Here is an 18064-nt window from a genome sequence, read left to right as displayed (position 1 = left end):
AATATTTGGTTTGGCGACGATATATATGATCGCTAATCCTTTCTAGCGCGATTCAACCCCCTTTTTTTTCCCATTTGATTTTTACTGTGTTTGTGTTACATAAAGGAATCGCAGCTTCAATTGATATTGTATTGTTTTGTTTACCTCGCCAATGTGCAGTTTTTCCCTTTTTTTTCCATTTGTACCTCACCTGACAGAAACACCATTTTAAATCCTCAATTTCTCGATTAAAGGCTAAGTTCACCTTTGTTCGTCTTTTTTTTTTTTCTTCTAAATTCCAGCTCCCCTATGTACCAACATAGCATTAATATACTTCTTTTGCAAAAATAAAAACCGCTTTCCATGTATTCTACACACGCTTACTTCACTGTCTTCATAGCTGTTGAAAAACACTGCTCGATTACTTCTGCCTTACTTCCTGGTCAGACTATAGGTCATGACATAGGAAGGAGTTGACCAGCTGATCTCATTAGCACACGCCCTGCATCATCTACACTCAGCTGGTCAACTCCTATCTGTGTGATCGAAGTCTGACCAGGAAGTAAGGCAGAAGTAATGGAGCAGTGTTTTTAACCGGTTCAATACCGGGCATTTTCACCCCCTTCCTTCCCAGACCAATTTTTAGTTTTCAGCGCTGTCGCACTTTAAACAACAATTGCGCGGTCGTGCGACGCTGTACCCAAACAAAATTGACGTCCTTTTTTCCCCACAAATAGAGCTTTCTTTTGGTGGTATTTGATCACCTCTGCGGTTTTTATTTTTTGCGCTATAAACAAAAGAAGAGCGACAATTTTGAAAAAAACAGTATTTTTTACTTTTTGCTATAATAAATATCCCAATTTAAAAAAAAAAAAAAAAATTTTTTTCCTCAGTTTCGGCCGATACGTATTCTTCTACATATTTTTGGTAAAAAAAAAATCGCAATAAGCGTATATTGATTGGTTTGCGCAAAAGTTATAGCGTCTATAAAATACGGGATAGATTTATGGTATTTTTTTAAAAAAAATTATTTTTTACTAGTAATAGCGGCGATCGATTTTTTTTCATGACTGCGACATTATGGCGGACACATCGGACACTTTTGACACATTTTTGGGACCATTCACATTTATACAGCGATCAATGCTATAAAATTGCATTGATTACTGTGTAAATGTGACAGGCAGTGAAGGGGTTAATAACTAGGGGTTAAATGTGTTTCCTAGGGAATGCTTCTAACTGTAGGGGGAGGGGACGCACAAGGGGAGGAGACCGATCAGTGTTCCTCCGTTCTGGGAACACAGATCACTCTCCTCTGAGCTGACAGGACGTGGATCTGTGTATTTACACACACAGATCCACGGTCCGGCCCGGTTAACGGGCAATCGCGGGTGCCCGGCGGACATCGCGGCCGCCGGGCACACGCACCGGGTCCCGAGCAACGCAGCGGGCGCGCGCGCCCCCTAGGCGGCCGGGAACCCGAGGCCGTCATATGACGTCCACCCAGGATGGCAGATCCCATCTGTGGACGTCATTTGACTATAGGCCGGTGCTGAAGTAGCTATGAAGAGAGTGAGGTAAGCCTAGGTAGAATAAATGGAAAGCTGTTTTATTTTTGCTAAATAAGTACATTAATGGTATATTGGTACATAGGGGAGCTGGGTTTAAAAATAAAAAATGAACAAAACGGTGAACTTGGCCATCAAGGAAATTATTAACACTAAGTTCTCCCACAACATAAATCCTCTGGCCAAAATGGCCTTTCTGGGGAATTAGGATTTTTTTTTTCCCATCATCTGGCTCCACATCTTCAAAAGATTTTTAATACTGTGCTGTGTGCTCTAAAATGCTCAAATCCATGATAATCACTGTTCCGAAACCAGTAAAGGAGCCGGAGTCTTCACAACATTTTCAACTGGTTTCTCTATTAGTCCTCATGCACACGGACGTTTTTACAGCTGCTTTTTTGAGCTTTTTTTGCAGCTTAAAAAGGCCTGTCTATGTTAGTCTATGGCTTCATGCCCACCTAGGCGTTTTTGATACTGCAAGTAGCATAGGCGTTTTTAAGCTGTAAAAAAAACCCAGGACCAGCGGGTTCTGAGAGACGTTTTTCAGCTGTAAAAACGCTCTAACGCTGAAAAATGCTCAAAAACGTCATTCACCAACATTTTTTAGCGTTCTTGATCCATTGAAAAAAAAAAAAAAAAATTTTGAAAAAAAAAAAAACGCTCAAAAACGCTAACGCGGAAAAACGCTAAAAAACGCTATTGCAAAAAAGCTGAAAAAAGTAAAAAAAAATCACTGCAAAGATACTGGCGTTTTCATAACGTTTTTTTAACAGCCTGTGTGCATGAGGGCTTAAACTCAGACCTAAAAATTTACATAAATTTTTTTTTCCACTGGACTATTGAACATCATGACTATACTGGTAAAAGCAGATCAAGTGGGATTTTGTTAAGCCCAGGTTCACACCTATGCGAATTAGATGTGCGTTTCCGCATATCTAATTCGCATAGCAGGAGAATGTGACTGGCTCCCTATGGAGCCGGTTCACATATCTCCGGGGCGGCTGCGGAGCGCACTACACACTGTGCGTCTTTGGCTCCGTTTCAGGGCCGAATTCAGGCATAGAATCGCCCCTGATTTGTCCCTGAAACGGGGAACAGGGACGTACAGCGCTCCTGTGCGATCCGCAGCCCGATATAGTGTGAACCCGGGCTAAAGGGCATCAAGCTCCAGACACCATCAGAGCAATACTCAACATGCTGAACTATTTAGAAACATGGTCATTGAGTCTTTTCTCTGCTCCTCACTTTTGATGCATTTGATAGAGTACACTACGGCTACCTAAACCAGATTCATGCTAGATTTGGGTAGGGAACGAAGAATGAGCCAAACATCCCTGGGTTACATTTAATGAACATTACTAAAGTTCTGGTGTGAAACTCCTATAAACCCAATAGTAGCCAAATGTTAAAAAAACAGTAATGGCCATTTTCTAGGTTACCCACTTCAGCCCCGGAAGGTTTTACCCCTCCCCTTAATGACCAGGCCATACGGCACTGCATTATTTTAACTAACAATTGCACAGTTGTGCAACGCTGTACACAAATCAAATTGATGTCCTTTTTTTTCCCCACAAATGGAGCTTTCTTTTGGTGGTATTTGATCACCTCTGCGGTTTTTATTTTTTGTGCTATAAACATAAAAAAGACTGACAACTGAAAACAAAAAAAAGACCGACAATTGAAAAAAAAAAAATTTTTTTTATTTTCTGCTATAATACATATCCAATAAAATATCCAATTTTATTGGATATGTATTATAGCAGAAAGTAAAAAAAAAAATATTATATATATATTTTTTTCACTTTCTGCTATAATACACATCTAATAAAAAAAATTGAAAACAAATCAAATTTCTTCATCAATTTATGCCAATATATATTTTGCTACATATTTTTAGAAAAAAAAATCCCAATAAGCGTATATTGATTGGTTTGAGCAAAAGTTATAGCGTCTACAAATCGGATATTTTTATGGAATTTTTTTTTTTTTTTGAAAAATCTTTTTTTATTGAGTTTTTATTACATTCAAAACAGAACTAGCCCAAACATTGTTTGCCCACGCAGGGGCAAGTCTCATTTCACAGTAACATGTCTTAACATTGATACTATGTTAAACTTAACACAAACAACTAAAACTACTACCCCAAGGTGGTGAGAGGCTCCAGCTCAGGGGAGATCTGTGCTCAAACTGGTGTTAGCAGGATACTTAAATGAAAGGTTATCTGGGCTCATTCACTGAAAATGTAGTTTTAAGCTAGGCCTTTCTTACTTCCTCACTTGCTGTGGTGTCATGGAATTTTTATTTACTAGTAATGGCAGAGATCAGCTATTTTTAGCGGGACTGTGGCATTGCGTCGGACTAATCGGACACCTAACTGGCACTTTTTTGGGGACCAGTGACATTAATACAGTGATCAGTGCTAAAAATATGCACCGTCACTGTACTGACACTGGCTGGTAAGGGGTTAACATCAGGGGCGATCAAAGGGTTAAAGAGGTTGTAAACCTCCATTTTCAAGTTGTACCTATAGGTAAGCCTATAATAAGGCTTACCTATAGGTACTGTAAATATCGCCTAAACGTGCGCCATTTAGATGTTTACTTTGTACTGCGCCGATGTCATTGGCGCATGTGCTGTGAAGAAACGGCCCTCCGAGCCATTTCATCACTAGCGAGTGCCGTGACTGGCGACTCCCACGCGCATGTGACATCACGCAACTTCGGCCAGTCACAGAGCTGGAGTCCATGGCCTCCGGACCCAATGATTGACATCCCCTTTGTCCAATCAGCACGTGATCGCGCCTTCGGTGGCAATTATATGAAATGGAGTACAGGTACGTCGTTTCACGCAATAGAGCTGACCTGTTGCAGTATATTTGTGGTTGGCGGTCGGCAAGTGTTTTTTAGGCAAGGGGTTGGCAAACAAATGTGATGGGGGGAGGGGGGCTTGTCACTACCCTGGGGAAGTGAAGAAGCATGAGCGGGGCCACAGGGGGCGGTTGCCCTGTGTGCAAAATTGCTAGGGGTCTATGGGTCATACATTGCTAAAAACACGGCACAGCTTTTCTGGAAAGGTTTTTACCAGTTTGTAGATCGATGTGTACTGACAGAAGATGAGGAGAGGGGGAAAGGGGGCTCATCTTGTATAGATCAGTGTTTCTCAACCTTTTTTTCAGTCAAGGCACCCTTTAAAAATGATGGACAACCTCAAGGCACCCCATTCTAAAATGTAAAATCCCCCTCCGTATTGATGATATTTCTGGAGGTCTGCTTGGGGGAGGGAATCGGGAATAGGTTGAAGGAACTGTTTATGGTATTTCTGGAGGTCTGCTTGGGAGAGGGAATCTGGAAGAAGTTGAAGGAAGTTTGATGGTCTTTCTGGAGGTCTGCTTGGGGGAGGGAATCGAGAAGAAGTTGAAGGAAGTGTTGATGGTCTTTCTGGAGGTCTGCTTAGGGGAGGAAACTCAGGAATAGGTTGAAGGAAGTGTTGATGGTATTTCTGGAGGTCTGCTTGGGAGAGGGAATCGGGAAGAAGTTGAAGGAAGTGTTGATGGTATTTCTGGAGGTCTGCTTGTTGGAGGGAATCGGGAATAGGTTGAAGTCAGTGTTGATGATATTTCTGGAGGTCTGCTTGGGAGAGGGAATCGGGAAGAAGTTGAAGGAAGTTTGATGGTCTTTCTGGAGGTCTGCTTGGGGGAGGGAATCGGGAAGAAGTTGAAGGAAGTGTTGATGGTATTTCTGGAAGTCTGCCTGGGGGGGGGGAATCGGGAAGAAGTTGAAGGAAGTGTTGATGGTATTTCTGGAGGTCTGCTTGGGGGAGGGAATCGGGAAGAAGTTGAAGGAAGTGTTGATGGTATTTCTGGAGGTCTGCTTGGGGGAGGGAATCAGGAATAGGTTGAAGGAAGTGTTTATGGTGTTTCTGGAGGTCTGCTTGTTGGAGGGAATCGGGAATAGGTTGAAGTCAGTGTTGATGATATTTCTGGAGGTCTGCTTGGGAGAGGGAATCGGGAAGAAGTTGAAGGAAGTTTGATGGTCTTTCTGGAGGTCTGATTGGGGGAGGGAATCGGGAATAAGTTGAAGGAAGTGTTGATGGTATTTCTGGAGGTCTGCTTGGGGGAGGGAATCAGGAATAGATTAAAGGAAGTGTTGATGGTATTTCTGGGGGTCTGCTTGGGGGAGGGAATCGGGAATAGGTTGAAGGAAGTGTTTATGGTATTTCTGGAGGTCTGCTTGGGGAGGGAATTGGGAAGAAGTTGAAGGAAGTGTTGATGGTATTTCTGGAGGTCTACTTGGGGGAGGGAATCGGGAAGAAGTTGAAGGAAGTGTTGATGGTATTTCTGGAGGTCTGCTTGGGGAGGGAATTGGGAAGAAGTTGAAGGAAGTGTTGATGGTATTTCTGGAGGTCTGCTTGGGGGGACAATTACAGATGCAATTGGGTAAGGAATGGCATAAAGGATGTTAGAACGGGGGGGTTGTTCCAAAAACACTTGTGGGGAAGGAATAGCTGGAAGGGTGGGGTTGTGTTGTTGTTATGGGAGCAGAATGAAGGGGAATTACTGTTGGTGGGGCATATGATGCTTCCTTAGTTTGTATACTGAGCTGGCGGGGGAAACTGAAAGAATGGATACACTTCTGAACTGCAGTACGCATTTCAAAATATCTGTCAGGTATCACCTCTTTAAAAAGGGGCACCAAACTCAAAGCAAAGAGAGTGTCTGGACAGCGCTGTGCGTCCATTTGTTCGGAAATCCTGGACACAATATTTAACAGCCTATGAGCTCTGTCCATGTTTTCTACTCTCCGTGGTCTCGTAGAAGAACGTCTGCTGAGTGCAGTAGACCTGTGGCTTCTGCTGGTTGAAGTGGAAGGCTCTGCCCCCCTGGGTTCAGGAAGATGCGGTGAGGACGGTGGCGATAAAGATTCGGCAAGAGCATGCTGCTCCAGAGATAAGTCTGCATTGCTGCATGCCATCGCTTCACCTTCTTCTTCCTCTTCTTCATCATCTTCCTCCTGCTCCCAACTTGCCTGAGTGCTGTAATTTAAATTTATTTTATGTCACTCAGTGTGTTATTAGGAATCAAATACACAAAAGTATTGGGACGCCTGCCTTTACACGTACATGAACTTTAATGGCATCCCAGTCTTAGTGGTTCAATATTAGGGTTCAATATTGAGTTAGCCCACCCTTTGCAGCTATAACTGCTTCAACTCTTCTGGGAAGGCTGTCCACAAGGTTTAGGAGTGTGTCTATGGGAATGTTTGAGCATTCTTCCAGAAGCGCATTTGTGAGGCCAGGCACTGATGTTGGATGAGAAGGCCTGGCTCGCAGTCTCCACTCGAATTCATCCCAAAGGTGTTCTATCAGGTTAAGGTCAAGACTCTGCAGACCAGTCAAGTTCCTCCACCCCAAACTCACTCATCCATGTCTTTATTGACCTTGCTTTGTGCACTGGTACGCAGTCATGTTGGAACAGGAAGGGGCCATCCCCAAACTGTTTCCACAAAGTTGGGAGCATGAAATTAACGAAAACTAAGGGGCCAACCCATGAAAAACAACCCCACACCATAATCCCCCCTCCACCAAATGATTTGGACCAGTACACAAAGCAAAGTCCATAAAGACATGGATGACCAAGTTTGGGGTTGAGGAATTTGACTGGCCTCCACAGAGTCCTGACCTCAACCCCCGATAGAACACTTTTGTAATGAATTAGAGCGGAGACTGAGAGCCAGGCCTTCTCATCCAACATCAGTGCCTGACCTCACAAATGCGCTTCTGGAAGAATGGTCAAACATTCCCATAGACACACTCCTAAACCTTGGGGACAGCCCTCCCAGAAGAATTGAAGCTGTTATAGCTGCAAAGGGTGGACCAACTCAATATTGAGCCCTACGGACTAAGACTGGGATGCCATTAAAGTTCATGGGCGTGTAAAGGCAGGGGTCCCAATACTTTTAGCAATATAACGTATGTCTAACAGATGCTAGCTTACCTCCTTAATTCCAGGACTGGCTTAAGGAATTCAAGATATCTTGCAAACACATAGAGCCGTTTTTGAGTTGCCGCCGCTCTACTTCTTCTCTCGTGTTCTTCTCTCAGATACTTCCTGTATGTATTCTTCAGACTACGCCACCTCATTCGTATGTCTGTAACTGAAAAACATAAAAAAAACCAAAAAAACAAAAAAAACTGAAATAATTATTTTTCTCTTTCCTTACAGGTACCTAGCTTGGGAACGCTGCAACTGTCCTAATTGTGTTGGCGCAGTGGACAGCACTGGCATCGTATGGTGATGCCAGTTGCTACTGGCACCAAATACTTTGTAGTCCCAAGTCGCAGGACAAGTCGCATAAGTGTAAAAGGGGCCTAACCCCTAACACCTCTAATCCCTAACCCTGCACACGGGTACAAAGTATACTTACGCTTTTGTTTCTGAATTCCTGATGGTAAACTCTCCCAATTAGGAAACATTATATGGACAATCTCATCCCATCCTCTTTCCTTCTCACTGTTGTCATTATATAGAGGATCCCTGCTGTCATAAATGTACGGCCTTTGCCTGACAAGCCTGATCAGCTCCTTAGTATACACCGTGCTCTTCTTACGTCCGGGAGCCATGTTTACAGCAAACACAGGGACAGGAAGTGAGGAGGAAGGGTCTGGCTGCAGACTGGAGCTTTATGGTGCACAGGAAACATGTCACCTCCACTCCACTTTTTTTTTTCTATGAACTTTAATGTCAAACATTCAATAGACACAACTGGTGGAAGTGGAGGCCACAAGCATACCTCCCAACATTTTGAGATGGGAATGAGGGACACCTACTACCAAACGCATGTAGGCATAGGACACTCTGTCTTAACCACTTCAGCCCCGGAAGAATTTACCCCCCTTCCTGACCAGAGCACTTTTTGCGATTCGGCACTGCGTCGCTTTAACTGACAATTGCGCGGTCGTGCGACGTGGCTCCCAAACAAAATTGACGTCCTTTTTTTTCCCCACAAATAGAGCTTTCTTTTGGTGGTCTTTGATCACCTCTGCGCTTTTTATTTTTTGCGCTATAAACAAAAAAAGAGCGACAATTTTGAAAAAAAAACGCATAATTTTTTACATTTTGCTATAATAAATATCCCACAAAAATATATAAAAAAAAATTTTTTTTTCCTCAGTTTAGGCCGATACGTATTCTTCTACATATTTTTGGTAAAAAAAAAAAAATCGCAATAAGCGATCATTGATCGGTTTGCGCAAAAGTTATAGCGTCTACAAAATAGGGGATAGTTTTATGGCATTTTTATTAATTTTTTTTTTTAAATGGTGGCGATCAGCGATTTTTATCGTGACTGCGACATTATGGCGGACACATCGGACATGTTTGACACATTTTTGGGACCATTGTCATTTATACAGCAATCAGTGCTATACAAATGCACTGATTCCTGTGTAAATGACACTGGCAGTGAAGGGGTTAACCACTAGGTGGCAGTGTAGGGGTTAAGTGTGTCCTAGGGGCGTGTTTCTAACTGTAGGGGGGATGGGCTGTGTGTGTGACACGTCACTGATCTCTGCTCCGATGACAAGGAGCAGAGATCAGTGTCACTGTCACTAGGCAGAACGGGGAGATGCTTGTTTACATCAGCATCTCCCCCGTTCTTCCTCCCCATGAGGCGATCGCGGGTACCCACGACCTGACTCACGGAGCTTGCCGCGGGCGCCGCGCGCCCGCTGGCCGCCTCTTGAAGGGGAACGTACAGGTACGTGATTCTGCCTGTACGTGCCCTTCTGCCGCAGTATATCTGCGTGAGGCGGTCGGCAAGCGGTTACAGGAGAATTCATTAAAAAAAAAAAAAAGGTTAATTAAATCCACAAGGGCTTTTTTTACCACTTCTATTCCTTTATATTGGCTTTTAAAATGTACAAATGCAGCAATTTAGAATTCAGATGAAAGGTTTAACTCTGGGAAACACTTTTTGAATGATAAAAAGTGCATTTTATATACAGCTATATAGATCAGACCAAAATGAGGGAAAAATGAGGAGTAAAGAGGGACAGAGGGACATTGCTCCAAATCAGGGACAGTCCCTCGAAATCAGGGACAGTTGGGAACTATGCACATGTTTCCTGTGTTCCGTCAGATTAGGCGACCCGTCAGAATGTGTAACGGAAGTGACGTTTTGTCGCCGCCATCTTGCTACACCCCGCATTCCTCCACACTAAGGATACAGTGGGAAGGGGGCAAGCAGACATCTTGTTACACCCACCAGAGTTTTGCATTTTACACTTATTTATAATAGTAAACTGAGGTTATATAGTGAAATACAGTACTGAGAACTCAGTCTGACTGTTTACATGTTGAATTTTAAAAGCAGGCAATTTTTGTCAGATTAGCAAACTTGTGAGATCTGCACGCTCGCCGCTGCTTTTAAAATTCAACATCTAAACAGTCAGACGGAGTTCTCAGTACTGTATTTCACTATATAACCTCAGTTTACTGTTATAAATAAGTGTAAAATACAAAACTCCGGTGGGTGTAACAAGATGTAAAAAATGGTGCAGCGCTGAGTAAGCTGAACTAAACATCAAGGGATATTAAATGCAGTTGAAAGAGTAAATCCTCATACAGCATAAAATAGAAACATTTTAGATGCAAATCAAAAGTCCAAAAAGTCCGTAAAAAACTTTGTAAAAATCTATTAAGAAATTCCACCAAGTGATCGTGATGTCATGCTGATATGGGTGACTGATGTGCCCTTCACCGGTATCTGAAATAGCCTCTCACCTGACGACCAGGACCCTTTAATGACAGAGGGTCATGCAAGCCTTCCCTTATGGGTCATATAAGTGGATGGTGTTCAGAATCAGGGACCAAGAGCTCCGTCACACACCGGGTGGAAAATTCCAGATATTCCAATGATATATATAATGAAAGAGTGACAACATATAGTGCTCTCCGTTTGCAAAACAATTTATTAAAAAGCTAAGAAATACACTTACATAGCTAGCACTTCTCAAGTGCCAGTAAAACAGCAACAAGCGGTGGTGTGTATACACAGAAGGAATAGAGCATGCGCGGTGGCCGCGGGTGACGTCACGACGTCTCGTTCTGGACGCGTTGCGTCCCAGTGGGCGGGGACTTCTTCAGCAGATGAATGGACTACGTGGGCACCCGCGCTTTATTGAGGTAAGTAACCATGGTGATGGAAAACAACCTAAAACGACGCACTCGCAAAACAGGAAGGAGAATCCGGAAGTGTCTCCATAAGAGACATGTACTAAAACGGAACTCATTGTGAGTACACTGATAGAACCAAATTAAGTTATACATATAATGGAACACAAAAAAGGGGGATACTATATGAACAAACATAATTGCTCATTATACATATTAAAATATGCTTTCCAATTGGATCATAAAAAGAATATTAATAAACATTCCAATATCATCCGCGGCCATCGACTGCTCTTATAAAACCAAGACAACAACAAATTTATCAGATAGTAAAACATCATTAAATTCATTATAATTGTTCAAAATTAATAAAAAGTTTTTTTATATAATTTATAAAATTACCACATATATTACCGATCAGATATAAAACAGTTAGTGTCAAATTCTACGTTTAACCCTTCAGGGCAGAGTACTTTTGTCTCGTATATCCAATAAGACTCTCTCTTACTCAGTTGTCTAATGAAGTTACCTCCTCTCCAGTGCTTCGTAACCCTTTCTATGCCCCAGAATTTTAGGACTTTAGGATTCTGTTGGTGAAAGGCCTTAAAGTGTCTTGACACGTTATGAGTCTTAAGGCCTTTTTTAATGTTATTGACATGTTCAGCTATTCTGACATGTAGTGGTCTTGACGTTCTACCAACATACTGCAGTCCACAATTACACTCCAGCATGTAGACAACTCCTACGGTGTCACATGTGATGAGTTGTTTAATGTCATACTCTTTGTTTGTGGCCGAAGCTAAGAATTTTTTCCGTTTCTTAACATTTCCTTTTGCGTGTCTACAAGGCACGCATCTTCCACACGCATAGAAACCACCAAGGAAAGAGAAAAGCCTATCAGAGGCAGGGACTGGTGGATTAAGGACACCCGGGGCTAAACGGTCCCTTAGGGTAGGGGCTTTTTTATAAACAAACTGAGGACGTTCTGGTAATGTCGGGCCAAGGATTTTATCTTGCTTCAAGATTGACCAATTTTTTTGGATAATCTTTTCAAACTTACGGTATTGGATATTGTAATCCAATACCATTTTAAAATTTTGATTCTCTTCAGTAAAAGCCTTAACGGAATCAGTAATGAGTTCTTCTCTGTTTAATGATGTTACTCTAGTTACCTCTTCATCAAGAGAGACACGGTTATAACCTTTTTGTTCGAACCTGGAGGATAATACTTGAGATTGACTAACAAAATCCTCTACGGTGGTGCAATTCCGGCGCAACCTGATGTATTGTCCCCTGGGGATATTGCATAGCCACGAACTGTGGTGGCAACTCCCCAGGGGAATATAAGAATTGCGATCCGTGGGTTTAAAATAATTGGTAAGCTTGAATCGATCTTGTAAAATGCTAATACTTAGATCTAAAAATACCACATTTTCAGAGCTAATGGTCCATGTTAGAGATATGTTTTTGTGGTTGCTATTCAGAGATTCAATGAAATCATCCAATCTGGATCTCTCACCATTCCAAATAAGGATGAGATCGTCGATGAATCTTCGATAACACACCAACTCTGGGGGGCGATGGAGAAATACCGCCTCCTCCTCCCAGTGGGCCATGAAAATATTGGCCACACTGGGGGCGAAACGAGCCCCCATGGCTACACCCCTGGTCTGTAAGTAAAACTCTCTATCATACCAGAAATAATTTCTTGTAAGACAAAAATCCAAACAGCTTAAAAGAAACTCCTGATGCCCACCAGACAAGGAGGAAGAAGCAAGGGCCCATTCCACTGAGGTCATAGCGTCCTGATGACCAATAATGGTGTACAGGGAACTGACGTCCGCTGTAACCAAAAAGGTGGTGGAAGAGGAACAATTCAAAGATTCTAAAATCTGAATAATGTGCTTCGTGTCTTTCAGAAAAGCTGGCGTTTTCATAACTAGAGGCTGCAAAAAGAAGTCGATATACTGTCCTAACCTGGCTGACACAGAATCAATCCCATTAACTATGGGTCTGCCTGGGGGATTATTGACATCCTTATGAATTTTCGGTAAAAAATAAATAACCGGTGTTCTGCAAAACAAAGGATCCAAATATAAAGCCTCTTTTTTATTTAGGATCCTCCGATCCTTGCCATCCTCAATAATGTTATGCAATTCATCTTTAAAAGACAGCATAGGATCTTTAGTCAGAACACGATACGTGTCTCGATCTGATAATAAACGACTCATTTCCCTTTGGTAGTACTCTTTACTGAGAATGACTAACCCACCCCCTTTATCAGCGGGGCGGATCACAATGCCCTTACGTTCCATTAAGGATCTTATACCACGCTTAATGAACAACGGGTCAGAAATTCTCTTAACCTGTAATTTTTCTAGATCATTAGCTACCATAGTCTTAAAAACTTCCAAATGTTTGTTATCTGAAATATGTGGATTAAAAGTGGACTTATTACGTAAAGTGGAGTAATTTTGTGTCCGAGATTTCGTTCCCTGAGAAGGATGGGATAAGAAATATTTTTTCATGTTGAGGGTTCTAATGTATTTTTGAATACTAACATAGGTGTCAAATTTATTGAGATTTTTTATTGGTGCGAACTTCAAACCTCGATCTAGAACTTTCATTTCATCATCATTAAGAATGACATGGCTCAGGTTGTAAATCCCTATGCCTGATGTGGTTTGGGCCTTTTGTATTCGCCTCCCCCCTCTCCTTCCTCTCTTTGTTTTCGCTTTCGCGGAGGGCCCGGATTTGGGGGTGTGTATGGTACAGGCTGTCTCCAAGGTTCCCCTTGGTGAGATTGATATTGCGGAGGGGGGTATCTCTGTGCCCCCCGCTGGCCTAAAAAATTGTTATTATTATAATTATAATTCCCTTCATAGGTGGTTTGGTCCATGAGAGGGGCAAACCGATTATGTGTGGGAATAGGTCTGTTATATGAGGTATAAGGGCTACCTCTACCAGAAGTGCCCCCTCTATCCTGATACCCTCTGTGTTGAGATGGAGCTTCAGAGTAATGAGGGTCTCTCGAATGATCAAACCCTTGAGCATGTGACCCAGATCCTCCTCCTCTACCTTTTCCTCTCATGTTCTTTCCCTTTTTGTTGTTAAATTTCCTATTCCCATTATTGGGATAGGACTGAGGGGTTTTAGTATGGGGAAGGTCATACTCATACACAGGAGTGGCTCTAGGGGTGTTTGGATATGCGGCTCCAATGTTGGACTGACTGGTCTGAACATTAGGAGCAATGTCCTCTGCAGGGGTGTTTTGCCATTTGAAAATCACCCCTCCATTGAAGTCATCAAAATCTCTGATGAACTTCTTCTTCTTTTTATTCTGTGATTCTAGGTCCCATTTGATGAGCTTATTTTTTAGTTCACCTGACAATCTTAGGAACTCCTCACTGTCTTTCAAAGGTTCTAAATTTTGAGTGATATCTTTAATCTGGGAGTCCAGAGCTGTCATTCTCTTTCTCTTACGAATCAAGAGAAATTCAAGCAGCTCAAAGCCTCTCTTGACAAAGAAATCACTCCACTCTGACATGGACTGTACATCAGTGAGTCCATCATTGGGGGGTAAATCCCACCTGAGACGTCTCGGAATAAGTCTAGCAGCTAGATATTGTTCAAAAGATGTAATATCCCACCAAGTTTTGATCTTTTTTTCATATATGTAACCCAATTTTCTAAACGACTGGGGAAGATAATTGGAGGGTTCTAATGTGGGCAAAACACCCCTGCAGAGGACATTGCTCCTAATGTTCAGACCAGTCAGTCCAACATTGGAGCCGCATATCCAAACACCCCTAGAGCCACTCCTGTGTATGAGTATGACCTTCCCCATACTAAAACCCCTCAGTCCTATCCCAATAATGGGAATAGGAAATTTAACAACAAAAAGGGAAAGAACATGAGAGGAAAAGGTAGAGGAGGAGGATCTGGGTCACATGCTCAAGGGTTTGATCATTCGAGAGACCCTCATTACTCTGAAGCTCCATCTCAACACAGAGGGTATCAGGATAGAGGGGGCACTTCTGGTAGAGGTAGCCCTTATACCTCATATAACAGACCTATTCCCACACATAATCGGTTTGCCCCTCTCATGGACCAAACCACCTATGAAGGGAATTATAATTATAATAATAACAATTTTTTAGGCCAGCGGGGGGCACAGAGATACCCCCCTCCGCAATATCAATCTCACCAAGGGGAACCTTGGAGACAGCCTGTACCATACACACCCCCAAATCCGGGCCCTCCGCGAAAGCGAAAACAAAGAGAGGAAGGAGAGGGGGGAGGCGAATACAAAAGGCCCAAACCACATCAGGCATAGGGATTTACAACCTGAGCCATGTCATTCTTAATGATGATGAAATGAAAGTTCTAGATCGAGGTTTGAAGTTCGCACCAATAAAAAATCTCAATAAATTTGACACCTATGTTAGTATTCAAAAATACATTAGAACCCTCAACATGAAAAAATATTTCTTATCCCATCCTTCTCAGGGAACGAAATCTCGGACACAAAATTACTCCACTTTACGTAATAAGTCCACTTTTAATCCACATATTTCAGATAACAAACATTTGGAAGTTTTTAAGACTATGGTAGCTAATGATCTAGAAAAATTACAGGTTAAGAGAATTTCTGACCCGTTGTTCATTAAGCGTGGTATAAGATCCTTAATGGAACGTAAGGGCATTGTGATCCGCCCCGCTGATAAAGGGGGTGGGTTAGTCATTCTCAGTAAAGAGTACTACCAAAGGGAAATGAGTCGTTTATTATCAGATCGAGACACGTATCGTGTTCTGACTAAAGATCCTATGCTGTCTTTTAAAGATGAATTGCATAACATTATTGAGGATGGCAAGGATCGGAGGATCCTAAATAAAAAAGAGGCTTTATATTTGGATCCTTTGTTTTGCAGAACACCGGTTATTTATTTTTTACCGAAAATTCATAAGGATGTCAATAATCCCCCAGGCAGACCCATAGTTAATGGGATTGATTCTGTGTCAGCCAGGTTAGGACAGTATATCGACTTCTTTTTGCAGCCTCTAGTTATGAAAACGCCAGCTTTTCTGAAAGACACGAAGCACATTATTCAGATTTTAGAATCTTTGAATTGTTCCTCTTCCACCACCTTTTTGGTTACAGCGGACGTCAGTTCCCTGTACACCATTATTGGTCATCAGGACGCTATGACCTCAGTGGAATGGGCCCTTGCTTCTTCCTCCTTGTCTGGTGGGCATCAGGAGTTTCTTTTAAGCTGTTTGGATTTTTGTCTTACAAGAAATTATTTCTGGTATGATAGAGAGTTTTACTTACAGACCAGGGGTGTAGCCATGGGGGCTCGTTTCGCCCCCAGTGTGGCCAATATTTTCATGGCCCACTGGGAGGAGGAGGCGGTATTTCTCCATCGCCCCCCAGAGTTGGTGTGTTATCGAAGATTCATCGACGATCTCATCCTTATTTGGAATGGTGAGAGATCCAGATTGGATGATTTCATTGAATCTCTGAATAGCAACCACAAAAACATATCTCTAACATGGACCATTAGCTCTGAAAATGTGGTATTTTTAGATCTAAGTATTAGCATTTTACAAGATCGATTCAAGCTTACCAATTATTTTAAACCCACGGATCGCAATTCTTATATTCCCCTGGGGAGTTGCCACCACAGTTCGTGGCTATGCAATATCCCCAGGGGACAATACATCAGGTTGCGCCGGAATTGCACCACCGTAGAGGATTTTGTTAGTCAATCTCAAGTATTATCCTCCAGGTTCGAACAAAAAGGTTATAACCGTGTCTCTCTTGATGAAGAGGTAACTAGAGTAACATCATTAAACAGAGAAGAACTCATTACTGATTCCGTTAAGGCTTTTACTGAAGAGAATCAAAATTTTAAAATGGTATTGGATTACAATATCCAATACCGTAAGTTTGAAAAGATTATCCAAAAAAATTGGTCAATCTTGAAGCAAGATAAAATCCTTGGCCCGACATTACCAGAACGTCCTCAGTTTGTTTATAAAAAAGCCCCTACCCTAAGGGACCGTTTAGCCCCGGGTGTCCTTAATCCACCAGTCCCTGCCTCTGATAGGCTTTTCTCTTTCCTTGGTGGTTTCTATGCGTGTGGAAGATGCGTGCCTTGTAGACACGCAAAAGGAAATGTTAAGAAACGGAAAAAATTCTTAGCTTCGGCCACAAACAAAGAGTATGACATTAAACAACTCATCACATGTGACACCGTAGGAGTTGTCTACATGCTGGAGTGTAATTGTGGACTGCAGTATGTTGGTAGAACGTCAAGACCACTACATGTCAGAATAGCTGAACATGTCAATAACATTAAAAAAGGCCTTAAGACTCATAACGTGTCAAGACACTTTAAGGCCTTTCACCAACAGAATCCTAAAGGCCTAAAATTCTGGGGCATAGAAAGGGTTACGAAGCACTGGAGAGGAGGTAACTTCATTAGACAACTGAGTAAGAGAGAGTCTTATTGGATATACGAGACAAAAGTACTCTGCCCTGAAGGGTTAAACGTAGAATTTGACACTAACTGTTTTATATCTGATCGGTAATATATGTGGTAATTTTATAAATTATATAAAAAAACTTTTTATTAATTTTGAACAATTATAATGAATTTAATGATGTTTTACTATCTGATAAATTTGTTGTTGTCTTGGTTTTATAAGAGCAGTCGATGGCCGCGGATGATATTGGAATGTTTATTAATATTCTTTTTATGATCCAATTGGAAAGCATATTTTAATATGTATAATGAGCAATTATGTTTGTTCATATAGTATCCCCCTTTTTTGTGTTCCATTATATGTATAACTTAATTTGGTTCTATCAGTGTACTCACAATGAGTTCCGTTTTAGTACATGTCTCTTATGGAGACACTTCCGGATTCTCCTTCCTGTTTTGCGAGTGCGTCGTTTTAGGTTGTTTTCCATCACCATGGTTACTTACCTCAATAAAGCGCGGGTGCCCACGTAGTCCATTCATCTGCTGAAGAAGTCCCCGCCCACTGGGACGCAACGCGTCCAGAACGAGACGTCGTGACGTCACCCGCGGCCACCGCGCATGCTCTATTCCTTCTGTGTATACACACCACCGCTTGTTGCTGTTTTACTGGCACTTGAGAAGTGCTAGCTATGTAAGTGTATTTCTTAGCTTTTTAATAAATTGTTTTGCAAACGGAGAGCACTATATGTTGTCACTCTTTCATTATATATATCATTGGAATATCTGGAATTTTCCACCCGGTGTGTGACGGAGCTCTTGGTCCCTGATTCTGAACACCATCCACTTATATGACCCGTAAG

The 18064-nt window shown here is 42.1% G+C and overlaps 2 protein-coding genes across 2 annotated transcripts in view; both read right to left on the bottom strand.

Moving 5' to 3' along the window:
* The window catches only part of LOC141121570 (uncharacterized), a 277798-nt gene that overhangs the window by 233771 nt on the left and 25963 nt on the right, over nucleotides 1-18064 (bottom strand). The gene's annotated exons all lie outside the window — the stretch shown is intronic.
* LOC141121565 (uncharacterized) lies at nucleotides 3524-8223 on the bottom strand. The gene is made up of 3 exons (XM_073611199.1): nucleotides 7970-8223; nucleotides 7540-7699; nucleotides 3524-6578 (listed from the first exon to the last, which is right to left on the bottom strand). Exons 1-3 carry the CDS (start codon nucleotides 8163-8165, stop codon nucleotides 6005-6007), a joined length of 930 nt encoding a protein of 309 aa, XP_073467300.1. The 5' UTR covers nucleotides 8166-8223; the 3' UTR covers nucleotides 3524-6004.

Source organism: Aquarana catesbeiana, unplaced genomic scaffold (assembly GCF_042186555.1).
Source record: "Aquarana catesbeiana isolate 2022-GZ unplaced genomic scaffold, ASM4218655v1 unanchor225, whole genome shotgun sequence".
Lineage (NCBI taxonomy): Eukaryota > Metazoa > Chordata > Amphibia > Anura > Ranidae > Aquarana > Aquarana catesbeiana.
This window is presented reverse-complemented; position numbering and strand designations above follow the sequence as displayed.